The sequence below is a fragment of the Trachemys scripta genome, chromosome 11 (assembly GCF_013100865.1).
Source record: "Trachemys scripta elegans isolate TJP31775 chromosome 11, CAS_Tse_1.0, whole genome shotgun sequence".
Classification (NCBI taxonomy): Eukaryota; Metazoa; Chordata; order Testudines; family Emydidae; genus Trachemys; species Trachemys scripta.
In genome coordinates, this window is record NC_048308.1 from 31927089 (window position 1) to 31939333 (window position 12245).

The 12245-nt window shown below is 43.3% G+C and overlaps 1 protein-coding gene across 2 annotated transcripts in view; it reads right to left on the reverse strand.

Annotated features, from left to right (window-relative positions):
• Positions 1-9302: 9302 nt before the first annotated feature.
• Positions 9303-12245, reverse strand: part of IFIH1 (interferon induced with helicase C domain 1) — a 57548-nt gene continuing 54605 nt past the window's right edge. For both annotated transcript variants that reach the window (XM_034786312.1, XM_034786311.1), the window contains exons 15-16: positions 10944-11037; positions 9303-10845 (exon numbers count right to left, since the gene is read on the reverse strand). In XM_034786312.1, coding sequence (XP_034642203.1) covers positions 10663-10845; positions 10944-11037 — 277 coding nt within the window. In that variant the 3' untranslated portion in view covers positions 9303-10662. The remainder of the gene's footprint in view (positions 10846-10943; positions 11038-12245) is intronic.

Here is a 12245-nt window from a genome sequence, read left to right on the forward strand (position 1 = left end):
ACAAGTGACCCAGATAACTGACAACCAATAAATACTACAATCCCCCCCATCCCCCAGTGCCTCCAACATAAGGCATCTCCTCATAACCCTTCCAAACCACTCCCACCACTCCTCCTCAAATGCCTTAGAGAAGTTATGGGCTTTGTGACAAGTCCTGAAGCTTAACTGATCCCAGATATATTGGAAAAGTAGGGAAAGGACATACTTGAGTAGAGGGTCTTCTCAGAGAATGCCCTGCCAGCAGTTCACCAACTTTTATAGCAATAAAATGGAGCCCAGCTGGGGGTCACTCCTCCCATTGACACCCCCTATGACCCAGAACTGTGCAAGGGAAACCTTCCCCACTCTGAGAGCACTAGGACCCAGGTGGTAGTGGCCTTGGGGGACAACCAGAGAGAGGAACCAGCCAGATATTCCAGACAGGAGGAGAGAAGCAGCCAAAGTCGGCTCTCTGGACATTCAGAGAACTTCCAACAGTTTTAATTGTGCTGAATGACTGTTTGCTCTAACCCCCCACCCCCAGCCTTCCTCACAATCTCTTACCTCTGCTTCCTACCACAACTTCTGTTCTGACCCTATTCTCCCTTTCCTTTGCCCCTTCCCTCCTCTCCCCTTTCATCTTATCCTCTCCTAACTAAACACACTCTCTTCCCTTCCCTCCCAGAAATCATGGCACTAACATGATGATGTCTGCCATCGCACTGTTCATGTTGCTTGTGTGTTCTACCACTTCCCCCACCCTGTGTCTCTCTTCTCTAGTTAGACTCTAAACTCTTCAGAGCAGGAACTGTCTGCTGTTCTGTGTTTGTACAGCACCTAGCACAATGGATCCCACTGTGTTGATTGGCCCTTGGTCCTATTAATCAATGGGACTTCAGATTGAACGACGCTGCTGTTAACAACTGTAGTACTGTGGAAGAAGGAGATAAGGGTCACTTACATTGACTGGGCCCAAACCACTGTCTCAACACATTAGGGGCTTTAAAGGGTCAAAAGCAAGACCTTGCACTCTGCCCAGAAACTCAGAGACACCAGGTACAGTTCCTGAAGCATCTGTACTATGTGTTCTAGGCCAGTGTTTCTTAACCTTTCCAGATTACTGTACCCCTTTCAGGAATCTGACTTGTCTTGTGTTCCCCCAAGTTTTGCCTCACTTAAAAACTACTTGCTTACAAAATCAGACTTAAAAATACAAACGTTTCACAGCACACTATTACTGAAAAAATTGCTCACTTACTTGTTTTCATCATATAATTATAAAATAAATTGTGACCCCCAGGTTAAGAAACACTGATTTATAGAGCAGTATAAACAAGTCATTGTCTGTGAAATTTTAGTTTTTACTGACTTCACTGGTGCTTTTTATGGGGCCTGTTGTAAAACTAGGCAAATATCTAGATGAGTTGATGTCCCCCCTCTGTGTAAGCATAACCTTACACAGAAAGACAGACCTCTGTGCACCCCAAGGGATACGCATCCCCCTGGTTGAGAACAACTGCTCTAGGCTGCCACATTCTGCATCAGGTTAACTTGTTGAGTGTTCTGAGGTGTAGATCTATGTAGAGCTCATTGCAATATTCTATTCTTGAGGTGACAGAGGCATGAACAGCTTTGGCAAAGTCTGTATCTGGTGTGAATGATTCCACTCACTTTACCAAGAAATGACAAAAACATTGATGCTACTTCCATCCAGACACCCCCTTGGCGTACTATCCCCCAAACTGAGAACCTGTCTTACACATGGCAACTGCATTCCTTCAATCAGGGATGCTGATACAATTCCCACTAACACTGCCTCCAGCCTCGCACATGACCTGTGTCTAATGTGCACTGAGCCTTAGCCCTCTTCTAATACCCTATATATTTTTTCCAATTTAGTTTTAAAGGTGCCACTTCCACCACTTCCATTGGGAGCTTATTCCACAGGCATTGTCTGAAAGAACCTTTGATACCCTGGAAATGGATATTAGATTCTTTACCTAGGTGTTAAAATATTGTCATAGCCTGTGTCCTTCTCAAGGGAATTGAACAGAAAATAAATAACTGCACCATCTAACTGAATATTGTGGACTCAGACGTGGCTGTTGCTTTTCTGGGTAGTAGTGAAAAGGCCTAATATTCAGTGAGTGTCCTGCTCCCCTCACCTGTCCCAAACTCCTACACTATACAAACTGCACGGGTTGAGTTCATGTAGAATGAGAAGGGGGGAGAATAAGTAATGAGTCCAGAATAGTGATGTTTGTTTGTGGTAGGAATATACTAATTCTTAACTGTTGGGATTTTCTAAGTAGTAAAAGGAAGCCGAGCACCCCAATCTCATTGAAACTGAATGGGAGCTAGATACCTCTCTCCTTTGAAGATCCCAGACAGAGTGAACACAGGTTTCCTGTCAAAGTAGATACTGGTGGAACCAGGGCTGTGCTGTGCCTCAAGGCAGTAATAAATGGAGAAGAGACACCCATCCACACATGGGCACTCGAGTCCTTATCCCTTTGGAACACACAGCCAGCATGAAGCAATTTTCATTCAACACAAGCCTGAAGTATGAACAGTAATCTTCAAACTACTGTTGGTGGGGCTGCCACCACCCAGGGGACCCTTGAGCTGCAGGTTTGGCAGAATTGTCTGAACTGGCCCTGACAGCGTAAAAAGGCAAAATTAGACAAAATTCTCAGAACAACTGCAATTTGAAGCCTGGGTTGCTTTTTCTTATTATTGATTGTTTCCCTCTCCCCTCCTTTGTTTTATCTAGATAATAAAGGAGATGCAAAACGAACAGTGATGAGTGTTGCTCCTCAGAGTGACTAATTCCTTGGAAAAGGAAACAAAGACCGACAAAAAAAAAAAGGCGGAAATGATAGATTGTTCATGAGGCCTTTTGATGCCTAAAGGATAGAACTGCACTGTACAGGAGTAGTGATCCTTAATAAGGCAATGAAAGTAGAGCCAGCTGAAAGTTACAGAATACATTTGTTCTTATAAATTTTTTCCTCCACAAAAAATGTAAAAAAAATTCAAAAAATAAATAAAAAGAAACAATTCATCCAAAACATTCACTGATACAATTCTCAACATTTTTAGTTTTTCAAAACCCAGGTAACAAAAAAACCCCACAAAAAAATAACCAAATTGCTATTTTGAGGTTTTCAATACAAAAATGTTTGGGGAAAAATGAAAAATAATAATTCACCCTCATTGAATGTATAAAAAAAAAGAAATTTCAATTTTTTCCCATGGAGATCACTTTCATTTTTATTTTTTGACCAGTTCTAGAAGAAAGATGGCATATGATAGACAATTATTTGCTAGAAAAACATCTTTCATTTAGATCAACATTTGTAATTAATAGTTGTTCTATACTTCCAAGGTCCTAAACCTTGAGGGAGTCTTTAGGAAAAATGAATTGAGCATCAGAAAATGTATTATTTTGATATACAGTATTTATAATATAGACCTCTTGATATTGAGTAACATCAAGTGGATATGGTCACTGAGGAAACTGTAGTTAAACTATCAATTCCTTCCCTTGTGTTTTGGAGAACAAGTTACATACTCACTGTTCCAGGGCAATCAGGATTTGCAAAAGTCAGTTTTTCCCCCACCATGTTTGGGCATATCTGACACAATCAAAAATATCCCAAAACCTCAAGAGGAGGAAATACTAATAAACAGAAGGGAAAAAAAAACCCCAAAACCTCAGTGTTTGATCAAAACAGCCAGTTTCCAAATATTCAGCTGCTTCTATTGGCTGGGCATTTACAGAACTCCACAGAGGAAATGATTCAAACTCATGAGACACATACCAAGACAACAAGTTAACAAAACGACCATGATCCCACAAAAATGTGTATTTTTCTAATTTGGAGGTCTAACCATTTTAAGCATGTGTTGTAATAAGCAGAGAAGTCAAGCAGCAACTTGCAATAGTAAGAGTAACATCACAAGCCATGAAAAACTACTGACCCTACCAATGTCTCTCTGCTGTTTCTTCCAGTACATTAGTCTCAACATTCCGTGCTTCAAAATGTTATTGTCAGTGTGCAGGCATGTGATATCAGACACACTGAGTAACCATCACAGAGCTGTCTCTACTTTCCACATGTGCTAGCCATACAGTACCAGTAAGAAAGAGGAGTGTAGGAAAGATAGGTCAGAGAAGGAGCAAGCAAATGAGCAAAATGAGTGGGGGGAAAGACAAAAAATAGAAACAAAACAGTTTTGATAGTGAACGAAAACACTATCAGGTGAAAAACTTGAGAGAAGCATGGAAAACAGTTATCTTTAGGTTTACAATAAGGAGATAGAAGCGGAAGCATGGAAGTAGGAGAGTGTGAATGTTAGAGCTGGGTCATGGGCAGCCTATGGTCACGGTCTGAGCTACTCAGTATGGGGGTGGGGAAAGATCAATCCAGGGCCAACCCAGGTCACAAACACAAAGTCAGAGTCCGTTACTAAACTGAGAGCATGAGGTGAGAATCAGGGTTGGGACAGGCCAGGGCCTTGATCAGCAATGGTCTTAAGTCTTAGACGGTAAACCCAGGGTCAGGAGGTGAGCCTAGTCTGAGAGCTGCAAGTCTTGGATCAAGGCAAGTCACAGCAAGTGGGATCTAAGGCAGAAGCACCCAGAAATGGCTTCCTGGTTTATATGTGGAGTGCCAGCCAATCAGGGAATCACAGATGGCTGTCGCTCATGCTTCTTATGGCAGGACTTCCTGCAGGACTTACCCCCTCAATAATTCTTGGTGGCAACCCTGCCTGGACCCCGAAGGCAACAAATCCTGCAAATTCTGGGTCTAGGCCCATGGGCTCTTACATCAAAAGTTAGTTAAAACAGAAAATGTTTTGCATGTACAGACTGCTGATTATACACAAATGAGCAGCTTTGGAGATCTCACTACACAAGGCAAAACTCTCTCAGATCAATAGATCTGGACTCTACCATTCAGCTCTCCTTGCATATGCCATTGAGAGCTGTACATATTTAGGGAGAACACATATGAATTGAATCAATGTCAATACAAAGGGAGAATTTTGCCCTTAGAATCACATTTTTGACATGCCATATGTTAGGGTTACCATATCTCATAAATAAAAAAAAGAGGACCCTCCACGGGCCCTGGCCCCGCCCATTTCCCCACCTCTAGCCCCGCCCTAACTCCGCCCCCTCCTCCCTCCCACTCCCAGCCAGGGGGAAAGGGCTGCCCCAGCGCTACCGGCTTCAGGGTTTGCCGGGCAGCCCCCAGACCCTGCGCCCCCAGACGGCGCTTCCCCAGCGCAGCTGGAGCCCGGGAGGGGAAGCGCCCAGCCGGGGGCACAGGGTCTGGAGGCTGCCCGGCAAACCGTGAAGCCGGTAGCGCTCGGGCTTTGGGCAGCCCCTATGCCTCTGGACCCTGCGCCCCCAGCCAGGCACTTCCCCTCCCGGGCTCCGGCGGCGCAGGGTCCGGAGACATGGGGGCTGCCCGAAGCCGGTAGCGCTCGGGCAGCCCGGCTCTTAAACAGAGCCGAAGAGTCGGGGAGGAGCAGAGCCGCCATTTTCCCCGGACACGTTCGGCTTTTTGGCAATTCCCCCCGGACGGGGGTTTGACTGCCGAAAAGCCGGACATGTCCGGGAAAAAGAGGACGTATGGTAACCCTACCATATGTACAGCTTTGGAGAAATGTTATATAAGCAAAATGTTATGTAAGCAGCCCCCTTTTGCTGAGAAAATCTAGGCCTGGCTCTTCCTTGCTGTACTAGGGCATGAGCAAAGGGGAACCTCACACTGTATGAGTAACAACTTCAATGTAGTTTCTAGTCACTTAGGCCTGTTTGCTCCACCCCATGGCAATTTCACATTCTCGGAGCCTAGGAGGTGAGCTTGCAAAGGTTCTAGTTACTGTAACATCCAGCTAAAATAAAAAGAACCTATTGACACTGTCCCTTTAGAACATGCAGATATGAAAGGTACTTAACTGACAGTAGAGTCACCATCCACCCAAGCCATTCAGGTCCTAGTGGATGGAGTTAGGAAGTAGCTAGCTGTTAGCTACTTCCTAACAGGAGGGAGTAGACAGCCAGTACCACTGGGAAATGCAGCAGCAGTGAAACCAAGGAAGGTGGTATCACTACTCTATATAGGGTGAGGTTCATATGAAACTTGGGGAACCAAATATCGTTTGGAAGTGCAGAGGCTCATCATCTCTGTAAACACAGGGCCCCCTTGAATCAGTTGCCCAAACCTGTGTATTTAGATGCCTAATTTTAGATACCAACGTTTCAAAATTTTGACTGTACACCTGTAACTCTCTCTTCACATTCAAAGTATATTACTGACATTAGCTAATTACTCTTCACAACACCTGTGCCAGTTAGGCAGGTAAAGCATTATCCCCATTTTACAGATGAAGAAATGGAGGCATAGAGGTGTGTTGTGTGCAGGACACATGACCAAAAGTGGATGGGAAAATACAAAATACAACGAAAATCTAGAGCAGAAGGAAATCAATGGAAGCCTAACTTACAGTTAACCCTTAGCTGAACTATTGTGCACTCTTAAGAATCTACAAACATAGCTAGACAAATTCCTAATAATTATACATGTTTTTTTCCTCTCCACATCTGTCAGTAAAATCAGAGCTCTAAGTGCAAAATACAATCAGGAACCTTGTGTGGATTTGTCACTCTCCTGGAAGACTTTGGGACCATAAGGCAATAAATGGAGATAAAACTAGCAGATCGATATGAAAATTTAGTCCCATCTTTACAACTTCGCACTTCCTGGATGAGCAATAGGAGTTTTACAACACCATATGTGAACAAATGCACTGGAGTGAAAATTGCCTAGCCAATATGTGAACTGGAGCTTCAGTATTTGGTGTCATAGGTTATGCATGATGTGAGGATGGCACACATGCTTAGTTGGCTATGATAGAACAGCTAGCAAGGGCCATACCATAAATCACAAGAATGATGGCACAGCATAGATGACTTACTCACCAGAAGCCAAAGATATGTGTATGACATAGCCTCCATTCATTACCATGCATATATGTGTATTTGGGCTTGTAAAATGTGATCTCAGCCAGTGCAGAATAACCAACAGCTCCCAGTAGTAGTCAAAGCGCTGAACCGGGATCAACTTCACTCTAACCGCTAACAATATTACAGTAAAACTACACAACATCTTTCTTTCTAGAGATGACATGTACGAGAGGCATTGATTTGTAACTTTTTTTTTTTTAAAAGAAGGACAAAAGAGAATAATAAGGACATAAGGCTGTGTATTGAAATGAATAAAGCTTTCATTTATAAATTGTATTGTATCATACTTTACACAATATGTAAGAGGAGGAATATCATTATGGATTAGATATATACATGTAAAATTCAACCCTCATGTGCCATGTTCTATTTATCCTCTAGTATCCCACTACCATTTTTGTTTTAACAGGATCAATAAAGGACCTGTAAAGTACCGTCTCAGAACATTTGAGTGGATATAAATTTGTTGGCCTTCGCGCTTTTGACGTAAGGAAGTTATTTCCATCCACAAAGTAGTAGTTTATTGGGTTATTTATAGGTCTAAATTATCCAGTTATCCAGGCTACAAAATTATACAGTTTATGCACATTGTAATCTACAGTCTTCCTGTAGTGGAAAACTTATCATCAGAATACAAATTTATTTTTATAACCCATTTATTCATTTAAAAATGAGCCGGTATCACTTCAGATGAGCGGAACATCCAGTTTAATTGAAATATGGTAGAGACTGATTGAGGTGAAGCCAAATTCAGCATTTATCTTGAGTGTCAATAAAAAATTTGATGCTCAGTGAAACAGCACCACTGTAGGCAGGTATTACTACATGCTGTCTAAGAAATTTCATAAGAAATACCTGGATATTTCTCCATATCTATCATGAAATTTAGTTTAGTAGTATTTTTAAATATTAACATTTTAATCCACAACGAAATTAAAGGGGCAAATACTAAAATTGACTCCTGAGTCAATTAGCAGAGATTCCCATGAGTTATCTGAATGACCGAGGCAAGAATTTAAATAAAACAATATAGACCCCAGATGAGCCTATCAGAATAGACATTGACATATGTAAATTAAAATTTAACATTGTTCCATACCACAGTTTGTTGATATCTGTGTTATGCTACTGTCTTCTGCCAGTCATAATTTATGTTGCTTTTTTATGTAACAATTTAATATGCCTAAAGTGTGGTCAGAAGTCCTAACTCAACAGAGCTGCTCCTGGTGGACACTGACTCTTTAATAACAAAAACGAGTTCATACTACTTTTTACTCCTGTTAGCAACCTAAAGCTGATATTCGTATGAGAGAGTGAGCTGGATTACTTTCAGTCTTGTGCATAATCAAAATGAATTTTTAGCTATGTTTCGACTGCAGGATCTTCACCTGGAGTTGCAGAGCAATGGAGTTGCATCTCAACTGCACTTTTGCAGATCTCATTCAGGTCAGCATAGGCGCCAACTTCCAAATTTTCCGGGGCGGGGGGGTGCTTGACCGCCTGCTCCATCCTAGGCCCCGTCCCCACTCCACCCCTTCCCCCCAATGTCCCACCCCTGCCCAACCTCTGCCTGCCCTGCTCCTTCCCTCGAGGGTGCCCCATATTGAACTGGTGCCTCCTCATAGTGGGGGGGCACGAGCAAAAGGGCAGGTCATGTGTGTGTCCCCCCGTGCCCAGCCCCGGGGCCACCGCACTCTCCCTGCCCCATGTTACCTGCATGGGGGGGACGCTTTGTCCTCCCGCTGCTCCTGCCATCCTGGCACATTCTGCTGCTCTCCCTCCTCCCCACTTTTAACGCCAGCCCCTCCTGGTTGCTGCTTTGCCCGGCAGCTGCCTGAAAGAGCCTGGCTGGGGAGGAGGTGGCTTCCGCTCCCCACCTGGCTCGGCTGCTGGGGACCCCAGCACCCGAGCCGGGCAGGCAGCAGGAGTCACTTCCCCAGCCATGCTCTCTCAGGCAACCGCTGTGCAGGGCTGCAGAGCAGCGTCTCAGTGGCTGGAAGGCGCTGATCCTGCCCATTCCACTCCCCACATCTAGGCCATGTGTCGCCCAGGCCCACTCCCCGATTCTCCACCAGCACGCCGCCAAACAGCTGATGGCCCCCGGTGGAAGGCATTGCAGGGTACGGGGACGAGCTGATCGGCGGGCAGGGTGCTAAGGAGGGGAGGAGGAGCCTGCCCGTGGGTACTCAGCACCCACTATTTTTTTTCCCCGTGGGTGCTCCAGTCCCGGGGCACCCATGGAGTCGGCGCCGATGTAGGTCAGGGTTACCAGCAATGAAGATCAAGCCAGAAAGAACACAGCTTTACTTTCAGAGATCCCAGGTTGAGTTTACAACACTGACATTATGGAAAACAAGACAAAACCACAGTTATCTTACTTGTAAGGTGAGAAAATATGTAATTGGTCAATGAGACAAATATGGAACCACATGGTGCCATTTTTGCAGTCACTTTTTAGCGCAGAGCTGCACTTTAAATTGCAAGGGTGGAATCCTGGCCCTATTGAAGTCAATAGGAGTTTTGCCATCAACTTCAAATAGGGCCAGGATTTTACACCACGTGTTTAAAAAAATATGTCATGAAGAGAAGCTTCAACAATTACCGTATCTGAATGTCTATGCACTAATGGCGACAGGAAGTAAGCTGTATCACAGTTTACAGAGATTATTTATTAATGGGCTACATTATTTTATCTCCAACATTTTACACAGTCTTTTCGTGTTACTGCACAGGTAAAGTTATATTTGTCACCGAAGTTCTGGAATTTGAGAAGCTGGATATTTAAATGGGTTTAAATACAGTGATTTTTCAAACCATGTTTTAATAGTAGTTTAGTTTTAGTCTGACCACATAACACATTTGGGAGTCGCCAGCTGATGGCATAAAGGGAGAGAAGCAGAGCATTCTGGGAGACAACACTAGGTAAATCTACTCCCCTCACCGGCCTCCCCTTTCAGGACATAGTGTAGAAGTAGAGACAGCAAGGTCACCTGTGCTTCTGAGTAGTAGCAATGTGAGCATGAGGAAGGAGGAGAGGAAAATGACCAGCTTAGACCACTTCTAGGAGTCAGTGGCCCATACCAACTCTTGCACTGGGATAATGCTTGCATACCCTGTACTCCACTTCTGCTGCTGTGTCACCAAAAACTGATTCCCAATCCCTGCTTTCAGCACATTTGAACTACAATCAAGTTATTTTTTAAAAAGCGTCTCTTGAGATAAAACCCCCAAAATATTTGAAGAAAGTCTCAGCCAGCGAAAGGCACTCATTGCAATAATAAAAATGACAGCTGCAATTAAAAAAATATAAGGGAGACCTTGATAATTGACTGGATTCTGCTGTGTAGGTAGAGTAGGCTTGTTCTGTGGACCCACACTAAGCCTGGCTCCATGAGGTCTTCTTTTTCCTCAACCCATCCCAAACCTCCACTGCATGCTGGAGTGTAAACAGCTGCCAGACAGCACAGTCCTCTCTCCTCTCCATGTCCTTCCTCTTCACACACAATAGTTTTACTGCATTCAAGGCCTTCCACAGTCTGTAGGATGCAAAATTTGGCCTTCTGTATGCAAAAGAGGAGTCTGATTATAGCAGTCAAAATAATGCTGAATAGTTGCATTTCTTTACATCCTTGAATGAATTTTTAATCTTCGTCACTGGAAACATAATGCTCTGCATAGTCAAAGACAGGGAACTTGATTGGTAGCTCTCCCCATTTTTTGAAAATTTTGTTTGAGGTTTTCTTATCCTTGAATACAACTACAAAATTTCTAATCTTTAAGCAAGGCAGGTCTACACCTCGGTGCACCATCATATTTCCCCAAGCCTGAAAAATGTAAGGAAGGTTATATTTCAGTTAAAATATTCAGTGTAATCAGACAGAAATATATTGGCAGAAAATAGAAAAAGGGAACACACACTTACTTGCCCACAATCTTTGCAGATAATTTCACCATTTATTTGGTAATCGGCATGTTTTTCTTGCAGTGTTTTATTTTCTCTTATGCTGTAAAGGTCCCTGAAAATGGACAGGAAAGATTAATCAGATTGTGTTATACTTTTTACAGCAGAGATGGCCTTAAATACAGTACACTGAGACCATAACTGCTGAAGTAAGATGTGGGTGTAAAATGGCTATACTAGAGCTGCTGCCATAAACTCTGACTGACCCTTGTGTGTGTACAAGACAATGTAAGGGCAAGACAATGACAACTACACTCTGTATGCACCTCTGAGTGTAGAAGCTACTCTCTGGTAGCTCCTACTTAGGAGACAGGGGAGAAGTGGTGCCATAACTGACCCTCCCTTCTCTAGGTACTGGCCATCAGAGCACACCCTCCTTAGAAAGGAGAGCATGCTACACCCTCAGAAATGGTGGTGCAGCTGGCTTGTTCTATGTGCCATGGAGCTTTGGGAGAAATAGTGTGTGGCCCTGCTTCTGTATTTCCTCTCAATGTGGAGCTGTGCCTGATTCTGAAAATACAAAGCTACAGAGTGCATGTACTTCATTCTGCTAGTTATTCTACTGAGTGCTTGATGTTTGGAGTTCCTAGGCTATGTGAAAGTGTTAAAAGAATTACTAATCTAGTGCTTGGGTAGGCAGCTGCCAACATTATGCTAACAAAGTGGTATGCTGCTTACTGAACTCTTTGTGGGGCCTCCTTATCATTTTGCTACCATAGAAACTAATATTTACTCAACTTTTCTCTAACTCCCCATTTTCACTTTCTCATAAACATTCTCAAACGTTCTCCTAGACTGAAACCTACAGCAAGTGGTCTCAACCAAAAGTAACTTTTGGGGGAGTGCTCAAGGGTCGGGAAGAGTCTGATATAGAGCTAGTTCACAGTGAAGAATAATTGATTGGCAAATTGGAAATAATACAACACACACACACACACACACTCCATTGTAAGCAATTACAATTTCTTTTGTGCAGCTGTAGCAAGACATTTCTAATAGTATTTCTGTTACATTATCATCAGTGGGTGAAATTTACCCCAACACACACCATATGCCCATGCAACATCCTAGGATCACTGTTCTACATTCAGCACCAATGTTTAAGCAGCGTTTGACTAGCGTACAGGGCCTTGTGTAGACCCCTTTGTACTGGATTAGTTTCACCTTATGATATTATGGAGCTACAGTGTTACAGCTATAGTTATATAACTGCATAGTACCATAGCTATTTTATTGTCTTCAATCTATAAAGTCGTAATGTTT